General features: G+C 32.7%; 1 protein-coding gene, 1 long non-coding RNA gene and 1 other non-coding gene across 3 annotated transcripts; all 3 read right to left on the reverse strand.

Annotated features, from left to right (window-relative positions):
• Window positions 1–4,969: 4,969 nt before the first annotated feature.
• On the reverse strand, window positions 4,970–8,252 carry LOC112016924 (UDP-xylose transporter 1). The gene is made up of 9 exons (XM_065774665.1): window positions 8,023–8,252; window positions 7,859–7,905; window positions 7,083–7,203; window positions 6,541–6,725; window positions 6,236–6,303; window positions 6,008–6,140; window positions 5,705–5,866; window positions 5,307–5,579; window positions 4,970–5,201 (listed from the first exon to the last, which is right to left on the reverse strand). The coding sequence occupies exons 3-9, from the start codon at window positions 7,201–7,203 to the stop codon at window positions 5,112–5,114; spliced, it is 1,032 nt and encodes a 343-aa protein (XP_065630737.1). The 5' UTR covers window positions 7,859–7,905; window positions 8,023–8,252; the 3' UTR covers window positions 4,970–5,111.
• A 204-nt stretch (window positions 8,253–8,456) lies between these two features.
• LOC136068042 (uncharacterized) lies at window positions 8,457–10,197 on the reverse strand. Its single transcript, XR_010629429.1, has 4 exons — window positions 9,945–10,197; window positions 9,781–9,827; window positions 8,917–9,037; window positions 8,457–8,559 (listed from the first exon to the last, which is right to left on the reverse strand). It is a non-coding gene; the product is annotated as an uncharacterized LOC136068042 (long non-coding RNA).
• A 4,698-nt stretch (window positions 10,198–14,895) lies between these two features.
• On the reverse strand, window positions 14,896–22,316 carry LOC112016922 (uncharacterized). The gene is made up of 14 exons (XR_010629430.1): window positions 21,922–22,316; window positions 21,728–21,827; window positions 21,507–21,629; window positions 19,928–20,032; window positions 18,967–19,050; window positions 18,747–18,862; window positions 18,403–18,503; window positions 18,208–18,321; window positions 18,053–18,109; window positions 16,967–17,032; window positions 16,776–16,829; window positions 15,716–15,790; window positions 15,485–15,520; window positions 14,896–15,254 (listed from the first exon to the last, which is right to left on the reverse strand). It is a non-coding gene; the product is annotated as an uncharacterized LOC112016922 (transcript).
• Window positions 22,317–22,856: the final 540 nt, after the last annotated feature.

Genomic DNA, 22,856 nt, shown 5'->3' on the forward strand with positions numbered 1-22,856 from the left:
CTTTTCAAGCCTACCGTTTATTCTTTCTCCAATGGCTTAGCATGGCCATGCGTTTTCTTCCTTATGAGCTCCTATGTCTCTTTGTTTTCCTTTGGGCATCCTCAGCCCATTTGCTTGTCTTGGGCCTCAACCCTTTTCCTAAATTTGTGTTCCCATGGGCTTTTACTAACTTCATTGGGCTTCCCTGGCCTAATTACCTCATACTCATCTTTGGATTTGTGGGCCTGCCATCAATCCCTTACTCTCTTTGCTTGCATTGCTTTGAGCCTGCCACGACCCATTCTTACTTTTCCACATCATACATTGCCCATGGGTTTGCTATTTACTATTTCTCTCTTTCTGGGCTCTTTTGAGCTCATTTGCTTTCTCAATGCCCATTTATTTATTTTATGGATTTGTGATCCATTATTCATGCCGCTTGGACTTAATGGTTCTTGTTTTCTATCTTTTGCCCAACTTCCTTTCGGTTTGTGTTGCTGGGCTCCTTTCCTTCTCTATGATTTCTCAAAAATGGCCCTCAACACCTATTTTATTAATATTTTTTAAGCATCAAGATTTATAAATGAAAAATGAAAAATGAAAAATTAAAGAATATAATTGTTTCCTTTAGAAAGTGATAAAACAAATTGATAATAGGATCTCAAATTCTTATGTAATAATTATTATTCTTCATAATAGTTTTTGTAAAACAATTAAATATGGGGCTAATTTCCTAACGAACTCCATATTGTGATGTTATATTTATTGAAATTTCAGGGCAAATATGTTCATGATATTTTTTAAAGCTGTTACAATTTGAACATTTAATATAAATTAACCAAAATAACATAAATTTACATTTGTAGTATTTGGGTTCAATCTTGCTACCAAAATTTCTAGTGAATTGTGAATAAAATTTTGATTTTAAAATATCATTAAAAAAAATTATTTNTTCTAGCCTAACTAGCGAACTTTTTGAGTAAAGAAAATCTAAACCTAGCTGTGCCTAACACGCTACTTGCAATTAAAGCCTGCTGATGCTAATTGCACCAAAATTTTGGGCAAAATGATAAGGTAATTTAGACTCTTTTTTTTTTTTTTTTTTGACCTTAAGGTGTTAACTATTAAGAGTGAATTTTTCAAAATTTTAGTTATAATATTTATTATATGTTAGTTCGTTTAAAGCCCGGGCATGCAATTTAACTAATTTTAAGTTGGCTTTGGTTAAAGTGAACAACATCAATATTGTGCGGGATAAATAAACAACAGAGATAAATAAAGTACAATATCATGGCGCATGAAAAAATCAATAAAAAACTAGGACTTTGTTAACAAGTGCCGGCTAGCATCTGTTAATGAACCAGCTATGGTTAATTTATTATTTATCATAAATCTCATTGCATTAAAAATTGAAAATTTTTTTCTTTTTAATTGTAATTTATTACAAAATAATTTGACTTTCTCCATTTAAACTTACTCAAATTTAATGTATATACAATTTTTTTCACATCCCTAAAAAAAAAAGTGAATAGTTTAATGCACATTTAATGCACATTAACGGGCGCTGTACAGCACCCATTAACAGCATCCAAAAAATTCAAAAGCAAAAATCAATGCTGGGACTTCACCACTGACCCTAGATGGCACAGGCAAAACAAATCCCCTAATTGAATTGAAGTTTTTGCAAATAGAATAACCCTACTCTAGTTTGTTACAATTAATAGAAAATATTGACGTTATCTAATGCAGTTTCAAATCCACACTCTCTTCAATAGTAGATTTTTTTGCGCATGATCCTCCCACCCATGACTTCAGGCATCCACTTGAATTGATTGTACATTTAGGGTATTAAATGTACAATCAGCAGCTCTCCAAAAATCTTTTCCACGTTCAATTTAGCCCTGATTGCATGAAACTCTAAAGATTTTATGGCTGAATAGGTTGACTCTGTAATTGTAAATATGGCCGACACACAGTTTGAATTATCGAAATAATGCCTTGTGTAGACAGAGAAAATTCCCGACCTATCACAAGCTGACACGTCACAGTACCAAATCCACAAAATACAGCCAATTACAAAGCGCTACATATTGCTGCTAGGTTTTGCTATCATTACTCAGAAACCAACAGAAATTTGCCAGGTGTCATGCAAGAATCAATCATGCATCATCGCACGTGTAATTAAAATATCATTAAAAAAAATTATTTTAGAAAAAAAGTTGCAAATTTCATTCAAAAAAAAAAAAAAAAAAAAAAAATCAAATTGGTTTGAATTACAATGTTGAAGTGTGGAAAAATATCCTCCATTCACACCGCTTGAGAAATGCTTAACATGCCTAATAAAGTCATAAACATAGTAGAATTGCCTAGGTGACTCACGTGTGAGAAAATAATATACCTAAAGAACTATGAAAACAATTTCGCATCGACAATCAGGTCGCTAAATGAAGCTAGAGAGATTTCCTCAGCTTTTAAAGAATTCATAATTATCTTTGAGTCACCCTCCAAGACTGCCTCAATAACCCGAACTTCAAAGGAGAATTCGAGTGCTTTTGCCGTTGTGCGTCATTGCTTCAATCACTGTAATCGAATCAATTAATATTTAGAAGATTGACATTTTTTTTTCTTTTAAATTTTTTTATATACTAATGCATATGTGTGCGTTTATTATGAATTTTATCCTCCTAGAAATAAATCCACACTCCCCCACTAGGGGCACAAAAAGCCTAATTCTTATTGTGACTTCACTTAGAAACCATTTGACTAGCAGACTCTTGTAAAAGATCTCTCTTAAGGATTATCACATAAAATTAACAACTAGTGGACTTTACAAGCTTGAAGCTACAACTCACGAGCCTAATTCAACCAACCAGACAGTCAATCACTCTTAATTTGGAAGAAAATGCATTTCATTCCTTCCTCTATCTGTCCCTCACACTTTTTTATATAAGAAAATTGCAATAGGTCAGATTATAATTAAAGGCATATAGAACATTAGTCAATTTTGACAAAATAATATAGGAGGAAATAATATAAAAATCTCCTTATTATTATTATTTTTGTTGTGACATTATGTATGATGATATATATATATATATATATATTTTTTCTGGAAGAGGATGATAAAGTTTATTACAAGTTCTGAATTTGTTATGGTTAACCATTTTATTTTCTCTTTTTGTTCTTCCTTCAATATTATTTTAAGGGCATGTGACACGGAAAAGCTTATGAAAATAAGGTCCATGAGCTCGACAATGAGCCCATCCCTTGAAGCCTCTTGAGTAGGCTGTCTAGTTGAGTTAAACTTTGAACTTGGATTGGGCCAAATTCATAGAGGATCAGGCTTACAAAAGCCTACAGCTACTTTGAGGTAGGGTTGTTGATGGGATGGGTTAGGTTTCGGGTATTTTTCAATCCAACCCAACTTTTTAGGTTGGCAAATCTCCAATTCAACTCAACTCTTGATTGTTCTTAAAACCAAACTAACCAAACTAACCCTTAAATTGTGCAGAAATTCTATGTCTACAATATTTTCATAATACTTTCACAACAAATCATAAATAGTAAGTTGTTATTGGTTTTAATTTAAATCTACCACAAAAGTTACTTTTTTAGTCACCAATAACAATTCATAACAACTTTCCACTTATAATTTGTTGTGAAAGTATTGTAAAAATATTGTAGACATAACATTTCTCCAGATTAAGTCATTGGAATTGGACCATTTTGTCAAGCCTAATAGAAAATTGAGTTTTCATTCAATTATTTAACAACATTTCAATAAATGATTATAACTTACATAATTGAGCATAATATTTTAGTTTTTTCAAAATTAAATCTCAAACACCCAAAATATTTCAAAGTAATAAAATTTAAATAATGTCTAAAAATCCAAAAAACCTAAATAACAAATCTAAAATACATATATATTTTAAAGTATTTAATATTGTGGGTTGGTTTGGGTTATGTGGGTTGACAATTTTATCAACTCGAACCTAACCTAAGTTTTCCAAAAAAATTACAACCCAATCCATCAACCCACAAAAACTAACTAGAGGCATCGGGTTTTGTTGGGTTTGATGAGTTGGTGGAGTGAATGCTATTGTTGTATCTTGATTTTTTTGGATATAATAGTTTTTAGACAAAAATACAATTTACGTATTTTTAAATTTGGTCAATTGTCATTTTAGTCTATGAAGTTTACTTATTTTTGTCAACATTGAGGCTGCTAGGATACCTAAATGGTTGTGTTAAGTCATGCATTATAAATATATATTTTGTAAAATCTATGTAACAAGTTATATTTCATTATTTTTGAGATAAAGTTGTTGATATTTGTTAAATTACCGATTGTTTCGAATGCTTAATGTTAAACTTCCCCTTAATAAGTGGGGGCCCAACAAGTGAGAATTTAACATTTTAAATGGGAGGTAGAGTAAAATTAAGGATCGAATTCAGAATCTCCTACTTTGATACTATGTTAAACTACCGATTGTTCCAAAAACTTAAGCTTTTGGGATAATCGGTAATTTAACAATATTTACAAATGGATTGAGAATTGCAAATGATGCCAACCTAATTGGGACTTAAAAATTTTTTAGTGATGCAACTCTTCTCACCAAAATATAAATAATGAATACACCAATAAATTTATTTATTCCAATCAATAAAAGTTATCAATGGTTTTTAACTACTTCCATAGATTAGGATTGATTAATATAATTAATTCGTAAATTTAACTTTAAGAGGGAAATTTTTTCCATTTAACCAATTGAGGGTAACTTGCAAATAAGGTGACCATTAAACTTAACATCCAAATGAATGATAGGGTGTAATTTGCAAGGTTTGTTAAAATTGCGATGGTGATTGCAAGTTTCATAGTTTGAGGCGTGAGGCGCAAAGAGCTATCCCACAGATTAGGCTGGGTTTCAGCAATTTAATAATAACCAAAAAAAAAAAAAAAAAAAAAATCATTTGGGAATTATCCAAATAAAAAAAAGAAAGGGTATTTATTTAAAGAATTAATATCATTTACACTCATCAAAATGTCTTTGAATTTATGAGGGAAAAAAATGTCCTGAATCTGGAAAGAACACAAAAATACATGAAACCTTTATCACAAAGTCTATCACTTAAACAACAGAGTCCTTAGTTGATTTCTTAGCTTCATGACTCTCCTTATCTGGATGACCCAAAAGCTGTGTAGTATCTTTATCTTTAATCTGGAAATTGAGAAAAAGAAAGATTCAGACCAATTTTTCATTTCCTATTCTTGTGAAAAACTTTCTAGTATACTATGAAAAAGAGAGAGGGAGAAGAGTAGTAACCTGAGACACCAACGATAGATCAGGGGATTGTTTCTTTTTACTCTCCTGGGTGCAAAAGAATGAATATAGTCCCATGCCGCAAATTGCTATTAGTATTCCAATAATGTTTCTTTCTGTGAAGGGGTCATGGAGTAGTGTATAGCCAAAGCCAAGAATGAGGCATGTCTTAAGGTGGCCTAGCACTTGATATGTAACTGGTGATGTCTTGCCAATAACTAGAAACGTGCTGAAGTTCACAGACACGGCGATTAGGCATGAAAGTACGATGAATCCCTGCACATGTTCGAATTCATTCTATCATCACAAAATCTTTATGATGATTTTGTCAATTATGTATGGAAATAGCTATAGGCACGCATGAAAGAAAGGAAAAGAAAGGGCAGTAATGAGTAATGTACCAAAACTAACGGAGAATATTTGTAGGCAAAGACATTTTGCTTGGTGAGGAACTGATCAACCAGAGGGCCTGAGACGAAAAGAATTGCAGCCTGAAATGGAGCTGACTGGTAGAGCAGCTGAGTAGAAGAGACATTGAGCCTCTTTTGTATTGTGTTTGTGAGCTGAATAGATTATTAGGTTAAGAAATACCATTTGATTCAATTCACAGAGCCAATTAAGCACGTGTTAGCATATATATTGATTCTGTAAACCAATAAAAAAAAAATCCATTGAACTAGAAAATAGTGGGAGCAAAAGGATACAATTTGACCAACACAGGTAGTTACAATTGCTAAAAGAGAGAGAATTGTTCCAACTAAATTGAGCTGAAGATCAGTCACAGAGGCAATGCCAACTCCTACTAGTAAGAGGAAAAGAGCAAACTTTATCTTCCGGCTGCAAATTAAGAATGGGAAAAAGTTACAGTGAGATTGGAGAAATCCAGTGTGAAAATTTTAAGTAAGAGGTCTCTGAAGTCTAATATGGGTTACCTGAATTGCTTGTTCAAGAAAAGAGTTTCCAATAATACAGTGAAAGGTATAATTGCAAGTTTTGTCATCTGCCACAACAGGGATAAATCAAAATAAAAAACAAAAACAAAAAATGTGAATGCTCAGATATTTTATACAATAGTGTCTTGATTATATAATAAGGTGTGATCATCCTGAAAGCAACTAGGATTATCCATCTTGTAATTTTAGTTTTAGATGTAACTTTATTCACTAGTGATCTTCTGATCAGGGAAAAAAATGCTACGTCATTTTGTAAGGTTCTAAATATAAAAATTGAAGTCAACCTGGTAGAATCCAATCGAGTTGAAACCCAGGCTCAAGTTGAGAAGTCCAATTGAAACCCCATTTAGGATGCCAAAAAGCATTACAGTCTTTGTGTCAATTGACTTGGACTCAAAAAAATTCAAGCGTTGCGCCGCGTGAAGGGTGCAGAATGTCACCATAAGATGCCAACTAGTGAGTGTAGTAGCTGCACCAAAGGAAAAAAGAAAGGAAAACTAAGGGGAAAGGAAAAGGAGCAAATTGTGAAAGAAATAAGACATGCATGTTTAAAATAGTTAAGAGAGAAGAATTAGTATATAGGAAACACTTTTGATAGCTGCAAGAGAAAGAATGGAAATAAAAAAATTTAGTACTTGTCAGAGCTTTTGAAATCATTAGGCACACTCTTGTGTGTGTGAAACCATTTCTTAAATTTCAAATTACAATCTCATATAAAATTAAACAAAAAAAAAAGTATACACTACTTTAAAATAAGGCTATCTCCATATATACTATATGGTTGAATAAATAATCTCTTCCAGCAGGAGAGGGATGGACAAGTTACCAAAAGGGAAGCCCAGATTGCTCATCAAAGCTTTGTTGCAGATGACAATGGAGACAGATGAAGCCACTGATAGGAACAGTGCGCCAACAACACCCAACTGGAAGCTCGACATTTCTCCCATCTTTGACAAAATGATGAAAAGAATGAAAGACAGAATATATTTGTCAAAAGTCAAAACCAGCCATTATGAATTTCAATTAAACTCTTCCATGACACTAGTTGCTTAGAATTTTAACAATATGAAAGGTTAAGCGACCCCTGTATTGTATACTATTTTTTTTTTCAACGACCCAAAAAACAAAGTTTGACAATATGAAATGATAGTTAATTTTATTAGTGAGTAGGGTAGTAATGCTCAATTTTATCGATGTCATTAATCATTTTGGCTGACCAATGGTGAGGTGGTTACTTATCATAATTGGTGTCAGATTGGAAGGCAAAACTAGCTACCACTAAACAAGTAAACATTTTAAAGACATTTATAATTTTCATTGACTAGGAATAACAGATGAGGAAATGGCTGTTATATATTGTGTAGTCCCGGACTATATTAGACGTGATGATTGAAACAAAAGGAATCCAGACTAGAAATGCTTGAACACAAAGCGAATGAAGGCACTGATACAACTCTTTGTACGATAGGCAATGATCAATGAATAAACTAAACAAGTCTCTTGCATGTTCAGATGCAGCCATTACAGTTTTAACTGGTGTAATCTTAATGGAGCTTAGAACTGCTTGTCTAGAATGACATATAATGGAGAATACAAATGTACCTTTACTGCGTTACAAGTTATAAGAAAGTCTTGGAGTGTTAGGAGCCCTGAAAACAAATTCAACCAAATAAAAGAAGGAACCAATTGATTAAATCAATCACAACACAAACACACACACAAAAGCCTGTACATATATCTAAGAATGAGCTTCACAATCTACTAACCTTAGAACTTAGAAAATGTACAAATGGATTTACAAGGTATAAGGGCTCCTACAACTCCAAGCAATGGTGGTGGCTCCGGCGAATTTTCTTGAAATCAGAGCTGGGAAATGAAGAATGATGAGAGAATTGGTTGGGAGAGGCCTGAGCTTAAAGAGAGAGTCTCATGGCTTGTATGACAATGCAGTTGATGAGCCCTTTTTATTTTGGATATTTTTTTTTGTGGTTGGTGCCAAACGCCGTTGGTTTAGTTCAGAGACTGTCTAGCTAGTTTTTGGTTTCAACTTTCACGTGGATAGCTTCCAGAAGAGAGTTAACGGCTATTACAAGCAAGAAGACGGTCAATTTTAATGGACTGTTAAGATGATAAGACTAGTGATGAGAATGACAAAAACGCCATTAGTAATAGTATTTCAAGGTTTCCTCCCCCTAGCATTACAGTCTTTGTGTCAATTGACTTGGACTCAAAAAAATTCAAGCGTTGCGCCGCGTGAAGGGTGCAGAATGTCACCATAAGATGCCAACTAGTGAGTGTAGTAGCTGCACCAAAGGAAAAAAGAAAGGAAAACTAAGGGGAAAGGAAAAGGAGCAAATTGTGAAAGAAATAAGACATGCATGTTTAAAATAGTTAAGAGAGAAGAATTAGTATATAGGAAACACTTTTGATAGCTGCAAGAGAAAGAATGGAAATAAAAAAATTTAGTACTTGTCAGAGCTTTTGAAATCATTAGGCACACTCTTGTGTGTGTGAAACCATTTCTTAAATTTCAAATTACAATCTCATATAAAATTAAACAAAAAAAAAAGTATACACTACTTTAAAATAAGGCTATCTCCATATATACTATATGGTTGAATAAATAATCTCTTCCAGCAGGAGAGGGATGGACAAGTTACCAAAAGGGAAGCCCAGATTGCTCATCAAAGCTTTGTTGCAGATGACAATGGAGACAGATGAAGCCACTGATAGGAACAGTGCGCCAACAACACCCAACTGGAAGCTCGACATTTCTCCCATCTTTGACAAAATGATGAAAAGAATGAAAGACAGAATATATTTGTCAAAAGTCAAAACCAGCCATTATCAATTTCAATTAAACTCTTCCATGACACTAGTTGCTTAGAATTTTAACAATATGAAAGGTTAAGCGACCCCTGTATTGTATACTATTTTTTTTTTCAAAGACCCAAAAAACAAAGTTTGACAATATGAAATGATAGTTAATTTTATTAGTGAGTAGGGTAGTAATGCTCAATTTTATCGATGTCATTAATCATTTTGGCTGACCAATGGTGAGGTGGTTACTTATCATAATTGGTGTCAGATTGGAAGGCAAAACTAGCTACCACTAAACAAGTAAACATTTTCATTGACTAGGAATAACAGATGAGGAAATGGCTGTTATATATTGTGTAGTCCCGGACTATATTTCTTCCTTCTCATTAAAGGGTGGGCCCCTATGAGAGAAGAAGTATAGTCCGGGACTGCCCAATAATTTTCCGGTGAAAAATATACTTTTGGCATGATTTACTGATTAGACGTGATGATTGAAACAAAAGGAATCCAGACCAGAAATGCTTGAACACAAAGCGAATGAAGGCACTGATACAACTCTTTGTACGATAGGCAATGATCAATGAATAAACTAAACGAGTCTCTTGCATGTTCAGATGCAGCCATTACAGTTTTAACTGGTGTAATCTTAATGGAGCTTAGAACTGCTTGTCTAGAATGACATATAATGGAGAATACAAATGTACCTTTACTGCTTTACAAGTTATAAGAAAGTCTTGGAGTGTTAGGAGCCCTGAAAACAAATTCAACCAAATAAAAGAAGGAACCAACTGATTAAATCAATCACAACACAAACACACACACAAAAGCCTGTACATATATATAAGAATGAGCTTCACAATTCACTAACCTTAGAACTTAGAAAATGTACAAATGGATTTACAAGGTATAAGGGCTCCTACAACTCCAAGCAATGGTGGTGGCTCCGGCGAATTTTCTTGAAATCAGAGCTGGGAAATGAAGAATGATGAGAGAATTGGTTGGGAGAGGCCTGAGCTTAAAGAGAGAGTCTCATGGCTTGTATGACAATGCAGTTGATGAGCCCTTTTTATTTTGGATATTTTTTTTTGTGGTTGGTGCCAAACGCCGTTGGTTTAGTTCAGAGACTGTCTAGCTAGTTTTTGGTTTCAACTTTCACGTGGATAGCTTCCAGAAGAGAGTTAACGGCTATTACAAGCAAGAAGACGGTCAATTTTAATGGACTGTTAAGATGATAAGACTAGTGATGAGAATGACAAAAACGCCATTAGTAATAGTATTTCAAGGTTTCCTCCCCCCAAAAAAAAAAAAAGTACTTCAAGCGGTTTTGTGCACTGTTTATTGTATTGTTTGAAACTTTTTTTTTTTTTAATTTTTAAAAGAGAGTTTTAACTAATGGCATTCGCTTAGCAGTTCAAGATACCAATTTATTTTTGTTGTAGACAGGATTGAATTCTAGATCTCTTATTCAACCATCAAAATTTTTACTAATTGAGCTAACTTGAAAGCAATGAACTCAATAAAAGAATTGGTGGCTTAAAAAAAAAAAGATTAGATTTCTTTTTTTTAATGAATAAAAATAAAATTCTTCAAAGCAATTACATATATTATTATTAGGGGTTTCTTTGGATTAGATTATATTTCAATATGTCTAGACTTGAGGAGTAACACGTGAAAACTTCATTTTTATTTGGGGCCAAGAAGGGGGGGGGGGGGATGAATGGTGAAAAAACCTCGACTGTCTCTCCATTAAAATTTCGATTTATGAGTATTATATACAACTAGATTGTACTCTATGCTAACGCATGGAAATATTCAATATTAGTGATGATGCCATAATTTTATATTATTAGGGGTTTCTTTGGATTAGATTATATTTCAATATGTCTAGACTTGAGGAGTAACATGTGAAAACTTCATTTTTTATTTGGGGCCAAGAAGAGGGGGGGAAGGGGGGGTTGAATAGTGAAAAAACCTCGACTGTCTCTCCACTAAAATTTCGATTTATGAGTATTATATACAACTAGATTGTACTCTGTGCTAATGCATGGAAATATTCAATATTAGTGATGATGCCATAATTTTACTTAAGTACGTGAAGTCTTTACCTAGGGTTTTGTGTTAAATATTTTGAATGAGTTAATTGGTACCAAAGTTAAGAATTCTTAATTATATTAAATTTATCAATTTACATTTTGTTTATTTTTAATGACATGTAAATGTAGGAACAAAACCTGTAATAGACTAGATTTTTGTCATGTGTCACCTTTTTTTTGATGGTCACTCTACAAGTACAAAGTTCTTGTGGAATGAGGGGGGGTAAGGGTCGGGATTCAAGTTTTTAGGAAGGAACTTTATACACATATACACTTAGATTAAATTAGAGTGAAATTTCTATTTTATATTAAAAAAAGTTTTCCATTTCAATAAAGTTTTGTTTTAAGTAAAGTATTAATTTTTTTTTGGTTTGACTTACATCCAATACTTTTTAAAAAGAAATATCCTTTTATTTTAATGAAAGATTGCTACATCACTCACTAACTAAATAAAATGTGAATATTAAAGCCTACTACCATTTGCCATTATATATTTAAAATAAAATGACATGTATAGTTAAAAAAGTACTCGAGGTAAGCCAAGCTCATTTTTTTTTGGGTTTGACTTACCTCCAGTACTTTTTTAATTGGAATATCCTTTTATTTTAATGAGAAATTGCCACATTACCCACTAACTAAATAAAATATGGAGATTAAAAATTACTACCACTTGCCATTGTATATTTAAAATCAAAGGAGATGTCTAGTTAAAAAAGTACTGGAGGTAAGCCCAATAATTAATGCACCACATATGACTATTAATAGATGAACATAAATAAATTTACAACAAAATTCATGGTATTGAATTAATATTTTTACTATGTTAAAATATTAAATAATTTCCATAAAAAGTATTAATTACTTACCATATATTAATGATCAATAAATGGTGCACAAAACATTAATTTTTTTTTTTCTTTTCCCATAAAATTTTTCTTTAAATGGATAGTTAACCAATGCCCTAAGTGCATTCGCTAGCATTTCCTTTCTAAAATTTATACTTGAAACAATCAAATTGAAATGTAGCAATCTCACCTAAGTTTTTTCAATTGAAACAATCATTTTTTTTTGTTTTGTTTTGTTTTGTTTTGTTTTGTTTTTTTTTTTTTTGAGAATGAATTGAAACAATCAATTGTAACAAAAGACTCAAGCAAATTTAATAACGTGCAATTAAGAATAAAAAAAAAAAAAAATTTGTGCACTTACGTTAATTGAAATAATTAAATATTTTTGAATTCACTTGATACATTCATATCCTTAATTATAACAATCTTGATAATTTATATTTCCTCTTTTTTTCAACGAATTAATTTAATTGAAATAATGAATATTATACATTATTCATGAAGATAATTTCTTATAAAATATTTCAAAACGAACTTATACAGCGGCATTGCCTCCAAAAATTTCATTTTGGTAGCAAGTGAATTAGCCTTCAGTCAAAATGATAGGAAGGTTCTGGTTGAATTAAGGTAACACATATCGTCATGGTACATCACCTTAATTTTATGGAGTATATTAGTACCCCAAAAAAAGAAAGTCTCTATGTTTTTTGTTTTAAAGAAGGGTGTTCTAGTCCAATTGGGTACTCAAAATTTCAAAGCTAATTTTACTACCAGCACGTTTGCATCCATAGCTTTCAGGGAATATTAAATTAGACTTAGCACACAAGCCAGGAAGGTGAGGGGAGCATTTCTTTTATGAAGGAGGTATCTCCCAATTCAAGCAAAAAGCTTGCCAGCCTCAAACTCAATTAGTGTTTGGTGAACAAACTTGTGTCTCACTCCTCTTAATTAAGAAAAAAAGGCCATTTTCTTGTCCTCTCTTTCTTTTTTTCTATTTTTCCCTCCTCTTTTAGAATCACCCACCAGGCATAATAATGGAGAATACTCTTCTCACATTAAAATGCTCCTTTTATTTTTTATTTTATTTTTTTATAATGGGACATTAAAATGCTCCTTGAAGCTTGCTCAAAGTCGGCACCAAATTTCATAAAGAAAATTACACATGTTAATAAACACGAAATATGAAAAGCCATGACTTTGTATTCATGTGTACAATATAATTGTTTGAAAACCACATCCTTTTATCCTTTTTAAAGAGAGCCTAAATCAGTAGAGAAATGCTATGTTTTTACAATTTTCACAACACTTTTATAACAAATCTTATGTGAGAGGTTGTTATTACTATAACAACTCATAAAATAGAATTTGTTGTGAAAATATTGTGAATGTAACACTTTTCTTTATATCACATGGACAGTTTTTCAAATAAGTTTAGAGGAAAGTTAATCTAACTATTACATGACAACTTACAAAAAATTATATGCGTGTATTTTTAATCACATGATTTATTTAATAATCATGTGACTTATTTAACAGATTTAGTGAGTCATATGATTTAATATAGATAAATGGTTTTATGAATCGTTGCGTAACAAGTTGTAGGAGGAAAATTTGTCCAGAGCATATCCCCATGATAGCATAAGCTAGGCCAATGTGAGCAACAGTTATAAGGACAAACAGTAATCGACCACACATTGGACCATAGTAATGATACCAGAAATTCAAATTCTTTTAACTAACTTGGTAAATTAAACATGGAAGAGTTACTTCCATAGTGCAATCCAATCATTGGCAAGGGGAAGCAAAAAGATATATTATCCAAAATTTGAAAGAAAGTTAATGTAATTTATCCAAAGAAAATGAAGAAGAAGAATACTTCAAGTTTCTTCAAAATTGCCGTATTTGTATTTTGTTTTGCAGGGGTCGTTGTTGCTTTAGCCCGGGCTAATCGATCCCCCAAGCGACATGCCAAATGGGTATATTTCTTTCACCAATAATTTAGTGGTGAAAGCAAAAATGGAAAGGGTTCGTCTGTCCCTTTTTATTTACAAAAGCTATATAACGCATGCACTAGGCTTTTCTAAATAATTATAGACCTTGACTACACATTTAAAAGTGCATTAGATGATTAGTGTCCAAACTCCAACCCCTTTGACAACGATTTCTTACCCGGCTAGAAGACCAGAGGTCTATTTTTTCTTTGAAAAATTTGATGCTCTTGTTAGTCATGAAAATGGTGAGTTTCTTACCAATGACAATTAAATTGGTGATTTGGTAATTAGTACCTTAACCCAAAAACTAGAATAAGAAGCCTAGCCTAGAACTTGGGAAAAAAAATGGAGATCATATATTTATAAAATTTTAATGGCTTATTTCAATGGATCATTCCTTTGTGGCTTGTGTTGTGCAAGATAGAACCTTTTTAACTCTCTGCATTATGTGGTAGTTGAGATGATTGACGTTTCAAAACTATACCAACAATTCTGATGGTGGCTTCATACTTTAGTCCCTGCTACATCAGGGGCAAACCCATCAAAATCACATTGATGAGATTGCGGCATTATACATGTGTAGACCTTATTGTAAGATCTTATATGGTTCCTAAATTTCGTACAAAATGTAAGTATAATAAAATCCATAATAGATGAACCCACCAGCACTGCCTAACAGCCTAACATTATGTGGTAGACCTTATTGTAAGATCTGATATGGTTCCTAAATTTCGTACAAAATGTAAGTTTAATAAAATCCATAATAGAGGAACCCACCAGCACTGCCTAACAGCCTAACATACCACAAACTACTGTAAAAAGAAGGCAAAGCCATATTAGAAAAGATAAATCAAGGAGGAAGAAATAATCATATTTTGTGTTGATCCATATACGAAAAGAAGGTAAATTTTTATTCTCGTATATAACTACGGCTGTCTATAAAATACAGAAGATCCGGGCTTCAGAAAAATGAGCCTACCATCTTGAGCAAAAAAAGAAAGAAGAAAAAAAAAAAGAATAAATCGCATGAACAGAAGACCTGAGCTCATAAACGACACCCAAGGCAACCCAAAAAATTAAAAAGAGAAAAAAAAAAAAAAAACCATGTACAAAAGAAGAACAAAAAAAGAACACAGAAAGGCGGTGTTCGTCAAAGTTACTCCTTCCCAAACTGAGCAAGATATGCCTTATCTGCATTGGTGAGCCGAGACTGGAACTCAGCCCACTCATTTTTACACCTAGCTCTCACCTGCAACAGGAAACCACCAGGCAAGAATAATTAAAACCTGGTTGACAAACTTCTATTATTGGTTTTTCAAAATAATAATTAAAAAAAGGTAAGAAAATCAAACTGGGTATTTAAAGGCAGTATTAGCTAATAAAAATAAGAAGCTACAAGCAATGGACTAATGGGCTTTATATAAAGTACAATATTTAGTTCAAAACAATGTGGTACATAATAATGATAAATACACATACCCCTTCCCATGGAGCTTTCCCATCCTCGGACTGCCCCTGAAGTTAACAGATAATTTAAAGTATAAGAATATGATTCATAAGCAAAATTTAAAGCTCCCTCATGGAAAATTTTCCTCAGTCTATTATATTGGCACAGAGATAGAGAGAAGGAGAGACAGAGCTTCTAAGAAGCATCATGCACACAACTAAACACAAATGGAAAAAATTCTAGCGAACTTATTGATGACTAACCTGGCTCCCTAGAGAAGGTATTACTTGATGAACAATCCACTGTGAATCAACCACACCAATTTTTTCATGTGCAGGCTGCAAATACAAAACATAACTGATTAGGATGCACCAAGAAAAGGTGTACCTAATCTAACATAAGGAACTTCTATAAACCTACCTGACTGATTCCACATTGAACAAAAGACCACAATTTCATTTGAAAAATAGGAAGGACCCCTACTTTACATGATCCACATTTTCCTTTCGATTGGTCACTTTACAGAATCCCTAGAAACTAGTCCAGTAGTCCTTACTGAATTATGTTTATAATGAAAAGACATAAAGTGCTAAGCACACATACTAACAGAAAGATTTTTAACAAGTCCCTAAATGATCCTTCCATTATAGGATTTAACTGTGTGTCATCCCATTTGATAAAACAGGTCATGCTTGTACTTTGATTGTTTAATTGTTTATACTGAATGATATTGGTTTGGCATGCATCTTCATATTACTTAATATCCACACAAATGTGAGCCAACATGATTATTGCACCTAAACCTCATTGTCTTATATCATGGTTAAATTTTGAAATCCCCCAAGAAATTTATATAAAAAATATGCTTTGAAATGCCAATGAGCTCTAGGTCAAATGGTGCCTCCTCCCCTTGTAAGAGCAAAATGAAGGGTGAGGGCGTGTGCTCAAGACATATTGGGTGCGCATGTAATTACCAATAATATATATAAAAAAAAATTATGCTTTGAAATCCATAAAATTGCTTTTCAAGTGTTGATATAAGCATTTTCTTTTCCTTCGCTCCTTTTTCTGATAGATAAATGGAAGAAGGGCAACAAAAAGTGATGATCATTACAAATGAGGAGAATTTAAAACCTGGTTCTGCAGTACTATTACCAACAACCCTTTTCTTAGCTACCTGGCTTTCCTTAAAAATATGCAGGATAAAAAGAAGTAGTTGAAAGATAACTGGCCATCAATATAGCATCTGAATGGGCAGCAAATCCTACAGGGCACCAAAACCAAACAAAAAAAAAAAAAAGGAAAGAAGGAAGAGCCACTGACCTCTACACATCTTCTGAGAGCAAAATCCAATCCCCATCCATGCACCAAATCATTCTACAAGCAGAAATTAGAGTGTTTTATTAAGGTAGATGAAACGTTTGAAAGCACTCAGAAGAGAATATTATGTATGTAGTTGTTTAAGCACCCCCAAAAAAAAAACTTAGCAACATAATTCTAGATACACAACATGCCTGAATCAAATGCCACACACATCGCCAAGCTTCTTGAGAAAATACTGGGCCATAATTTCCACAAACCTGAAAGAATACAAGAAATAATAATCACAGAATTAAAACAAAAAAGAAAAAAACAGATCTCCTTAGATCATGTTTAGTAAGACCTTTGCAAAAAAAAAAAAAATGGCACAATGAATTGACATAACGAATTCTGGCAAAATATATTCTTCTTAAGACAACGTTTGGGTGAAGGGGAAGCAGAAGAAGAGGAGGAGGAAGTTCTGATGTGGACGTAAGAATGGAAGGAAAAAAAAATGAGAAGAGAAGAAAAAAAAAAGAGATAGATAAATTGCTGTTGTAATGCCTCATGCAGACTGTATATGCATCTAATTGATTTATAACAAGAACAAGAATTAGAATGCAAAATCCTTAGTTTTGAGGATTCTCAATTTAGCTTAAAAGAATAAGAAAGAAAATAATTTTCAGAATCTACTACAAAGTACAGTTAACAAACAAGACAAAAAAAGAAAAAGTAAAATGCATTCTCATGCCTAATACCTGAAAAATGCACTCTCAGTAGTGACACCAAACAAGGCTTAGGCAGTGGTAATAACTATTTCAGACATCTTGATCAAACATCATATATCATGAATCCCAAACAAAAAGATGATCCTCCATGCTAATGGCATCTTATCCAAGCATGATAGTTAATCTTGCATTATTGTAAACCAAAATATTCAAAGTTTCAAGCAAAGCTTCTGAAAACTTTGGAAAGATAAAGTGCTCATATGTGATACTTAACTAATCAAAATATCTTAATTAAAATATAAAATATTTATATAAAACAGTCAAATTACCAATAGATTGCTCAAAATTTTCTTTTGGTAAGTGTAAATTTGTCCAAGATGACAGCCAAAGTGCCAGGTAATAATAGAATTCATAATTACAACCAATTCTACAAGCATTTGATACAAAGACTAGAAAATATTTCTTTGTATTGTGTTTATGGACATACTCAGAGAGAGAGGAGGAGAGAGAGAGAGAGAGAGAGAGAGAGAGAGAGGAGAGAGAGAGAGAGAGAGAGAGAGAGAGAGAGCATACGCAGCGCAAGGAGGCAAATGTGGGTCATTACACCAGCCTGGCTTCTCCTCTGTATCCCTATTCATTAATGCAGACAAGAAGAACTTTTAACATCATTTCCAATGCATAATAGCAATACCATTATATAATGTCACTAGGCGAGGGAGAGAGCTTACATGTGAACTTCTCTGTCACCTCTCCTCTTTGTCATTTCCCACGTTAGTCCATTATTGGGCTCAAGACCAGGTTGAGAGATTTCCAAACCATGTTTCTTAACCAACTCAATGTACCTGGTAATAGCATGGAGGAAAACATAAATAAACATATAACATGTGGGTTTGACAAGAAAAAACTGATAAATAAGAACTTACTTATCTCCATTGAAGTGTTCCACTCCAAGATCTTCATCCCATATAAAGATATATTCAAAAGCTGACACAACATTAGGATGCAAAACCTTTTTGCATACCACCTGCAAAACATAAAAGAGTAAGATTATGAGAACAAACTATAGATTCAAACACCTGCATGGGCATAAGTCTCAGCTAATTATAAAATGCAGTGGACTGAACTCTTCAAAAAATGCAGATAAATAGAACTCTAATTTGATGTTCAAGAGCTTGCTAGTCAAAGCTTACTACAGGGTGTAAGGATTTATGAAGCTCTTATTCAATGTAGATAAAAGGTAGGAACTGAAAAAGTGACAAAAACTTACCATTTTGTTTGTTTCCTTACGCTAATGTGGATTGCACGTTTGGACCACTCAAATTGATCCCATTCACTTGTGTGACCATCATAATGAAAAAGCATAATCATGAAATCCTCAGAAAACTAAAAGAAAGTAAAAAAAAAAAAAAAAAACCCCTCAGCAGTCAATCCTGAATATCAAAATAATCAAGTAAAAAAAAAAAAAAAGGGAAGGCTGCTTTTATGACCTTTTTAACGGCTGCATCAATATTATTTCTCTGATCAATACCAACAGTGAAAGTTACCAAGTATTTTGGCTTTTTCTGCAGATCCTGCAGATTTCATAATTTATGAAATTCCCATAAACTAGGCAGTTGGTTCACATCACAGTCAATAAAAGCTCAAATGTGAAAATTTATGGCACTATAAGCTTCCTGCTCAAAAATATATACACACATGCAATTTTTGACGAGAAAGGTCCTTATACCCTGCCTCCCCCAAAATCTTCTTTTCCTATCTCTCTCCTTCATAAGCATAACCTACCATCTAAATCCAATTCAGCATGCATGTGCAAAGGGCAATGCTATGACCTATTTAAAAGAGGAAATTTTAAAAAACCAAAACAACTGACTTTATGGTGTGGACAACAAAAGCACTATATTGATGATGATTGATTTTATTGGACCTGATTGATCATGATTGATGCAGAAACTTTTAGGATTTTATTCTCTTTTATTTTGCATTGAATGTAATATATTACAAGTTAATTCTTTTCTTGTTATGTTAGAAATTTATTTCATTTCCATCTAGGATGTAATTTGGGAGTCTAATTTATGGCCTGATTTCTATCATGCTTGGTGCCGATGCCTAGGTTTTATATATTTTCTATTTTATCTACTTGATGCTGACTTCAAACAAGCCCTAGGTGCTAATTCCTAGGTCAAATACCTTTATCTTGTTCTTGTTTTGTAATCCCAATAAAACCACCCTCCTAGAGTCTATTTGTCCTGCATCAATTAACCAACACTAAGATTGGATCTTACAACCATTAACATCTAACAGTATATTACAAAATGTTTTGGGCCACAATTGTACATACCTAGGTGACAAACCAATAATGCTACTATTACCTACTCTTAGAATATCATCATTCCATTTGGGCTTCTATAAATGATTACTTATTATTCTTACAGTCATTGAACATTATACCTCATTGGGATCACCCCATAATCTGCGTAGATAGAGATCAGTTTCTGGTACGACAATTCCTGGAGGTAACGACTCCGCACCACGAGGATTTGTTGGAACATGTATCTGAGAGAAAACAAACAAGCCACAAGCAAATTATCAGTTTAAATGAAAACAAGGCCATATAGATTTACTTTTGATTAGCCTAAACTATGATGCAAAACCAGCAACTGTGAAGGAATACATAGAAGTCAAGCCAATCTTGAACATGGGATTTAGGCCCCCCTTTTTTTTTTTTTTTTATTTACTTATATTGGTTGAATAAATCCAAACAAGAATCGAAATTGTATCTTACACTTAGTAATTACTCTTTTATTCTTCTAATTTAAGAGGAAGTTTCAGTACTTAATGCAACAAGAACAACCAGACCAATCAGGAAATTACTGCTAGCCCAAAATACTATGATGATCTCGCTATTCCTCTTTAATGTTTCTTCATTAAAGAGATGTCTACTTCAAAACTTTCATACCATCAGCACGCACCAACAATAATTTTACGTTTAACTATCACCTAAACAATTTTAACGATCCAGAAAGATCCTAAAAACCAGACAATTATCAGTTTCCACGAAACACGCAACTAAGTTGATCCTTCAGCTAGGGTACTAATTAACAAACATTACATCTCCAGACAATTATCATTTTTTTTTTTTTTGCTTTTGCTTTCATTATATTACTTTCAGTGAATTTCTATTACAACTAAAATCAAGGAAATCAAGAATCATAAAATTCTGCCCCCAACATCAGCATTTTCATTTCTACATTCACTGTAAACTAAGAAGTATCGCTTAAGCGACATCAAAGTCAGAGTAGTTTGTCAGTAAACTATCACTTGAACAACATATTCCTTAGATGAGAGACAAAAGCTGATCCTCAATTGGTGGCAATAAAATACATGCTGTGAAATACTCGACGAACCGCATTGAAAACAAATATCAAACAACAAGAGAACCAACAATTTTGGAACCAAAAATCTATACATTGAAAAAGCCGAAACCGCATTTAAAAGAAAAAAAAAAATCACCTTAGGAACCGTGGTGGATCCGACATTTTCAAGAGATTCGGTTTTAGGGGGTGTGGATGTGGATCCATGAATGTCAGTGATGGCTACATCAAGCGATGTTATAATGTTTGAAGGTATATTAATCTGCGAAAAATTCAAAATTAAAAAAAAAAAAAAAAAGAATAAAAAAAAATATATATTAATGCAATTCAATAATAAGAAAGTATCAAGAATCATAAAATTCTGCCCCCAACATCAGCATTTTCATTTCTACATTCACTGTAAACTAAGAAGTATCGCTTAAGCGACATCAAAGTCAGAGTAGTTTGTCAGTAAACTATCACTTGAACAACATATTCCTTAGATGAGAGACAAAAGCTGATCCTCAATTGGTGGCAATAAAATACATGCTGTGAAATACTCGACGAACCGCATTGAAAACAAATATCAAACAACAAGAGAACCAACAATTTTGGAACCAAAAATCTATATATTGAAAAAGCCGAAACCGCATTTAAAAAAAAAAAAAAAAAATCACCTTAGGAACCGTGGTGGATCCGACATTTTCAAGAGATTCGGTTTTAGGGGGTGTGGATGTGGATCCATGAATGTCAGTGATGGCTACATCAAGCGATGTTATAATGTTTGAAGGTATATTAATCTGCGAAAAATTCAAAATTAAAAAAAAAAAAAAGAATAAAAAAAAATATATATTAATGCAATTCAATAATAAGAAAGGAAAGAAATTGATTCACATACCTTGTTCAATGAAGCAGAAGGAATCGATATGCCTATAAAAAAACCAATGACGATTCCAATAATCGTCGTGACTATTTGCCTAGCTCTATCGTTTGGTTTCCTAAACAAAACAACGAAAACACTATTTATTATTATATCTAATCCAAAATTTAAATCAAAATAGAAAATTGAAGACGAAGAATAGAAGATCATACCTACGGTGTAAGTTTCCCATTGTATATATATATATATATATACTCTTGGAAACTGTTTTTGAAAACTCAATAGGGAATTAGATCACATTCCAAATTTCGAATTCTGAAGAGCTGAAGCAAAATAATGACATTCTTTGTTCTCAATTTATAACAGAACGAGCGAACAGAAAAACGGAATGGGACCTGACTGAGTGACAGTTTCAAATGTGGGATTTTTGGGAAATTTGGAATTAATGCTACACTACAATCACTCCCCCATTTCTAACCTACACTCATTTTTATTGCATTGTTTCTCTGTCAGTTATATTGACTTATAAAACCTGCAAATTTATAAATAAATAAGACTATTGGGATTTATTAGGAAAAGAGAAAAAAGAGGGGTTTTGGTTTTGAGGAGAGAGAGACAGTGTTTTTTTTTTTTTTTTTTTTTTTTTTTTTTTTTAATTATTATTATTATTATTTTTTAATATTAATTTTATTATTTAATTTGATAGAGACGATGATGTACAACAACTACTATTATTATTCGGTTGTTTGTTTTATTTCTATTGCTGGGAGAGAGAAACTGATCAAGGGGCTTTTATTGTGACCGAATTGCCCCGCCTATTGGTTTGAATTTGTTCGGATGACAAAGTTGACAAGGCCTTTGCTCTTGCTTTTGCCACGCTTTTGACTTTGGGCTGCTTCGTACCCAAGTCCAAACATGAGACTTTGAGTAATTAATCCAACCCACTCCATTTAATAGTGTCGTATGTTTATTTTAATAATACTAATTCTAGTATCACATTGTGATTGATTGTACTTTACATTCATATCTATAACTTTTTTTTTTGCTACTCATAATCTGCCCACGTGAATAGCTATGGTAAGAGTTGTGATTTTATTATGTGGTTTTAGAATTGTTGTTTTAATAACAAAGTATTTTTTTTCCAATA

The sequence above is a fragment of the Quercus suber genome, unplaced genomic scaffold (genome assembly GCF_002906115.3).
Source record: "Quercus suber isolate HL8 unplaced genomic scaffold, Cork oak 2.0 scaffold_96, whole genome shotgun sequence".
NCBI lineage: Eukaryota > Viridiplantae > Streptophyta > Magnoliopsida > Fagales > Fagaceae > Quercus > Quercus suber.

What these genes read in the sequence shown, in the direction of transcription:
- LOC112016924 (XM_065774665.1), bottom strand. Translation starts at nt 7,203, where the DNA reads ATGGGAGAAATGTCGAGCTTCCAGTTGGGTGTTGTTGGCGCACTGTTC. An exon ending in CTACCTGTGTTGGTCAAATT is followed by an intron (nt 5,867 to 6,007) that starts GTATCCTTTTGC and finishes TAATCTATTCAG; the next exon opens with CTCACAAACACAATACAAAA. An exon ending in ATCTATCGTTGGTGTCTCAG is followed by an intron (nt 5,202 to 5,306) that starts GTTACTACTCTT and finishes CTCAATTTCCAG; the next exon opens with ATTAAAGATAAAGATACTAC.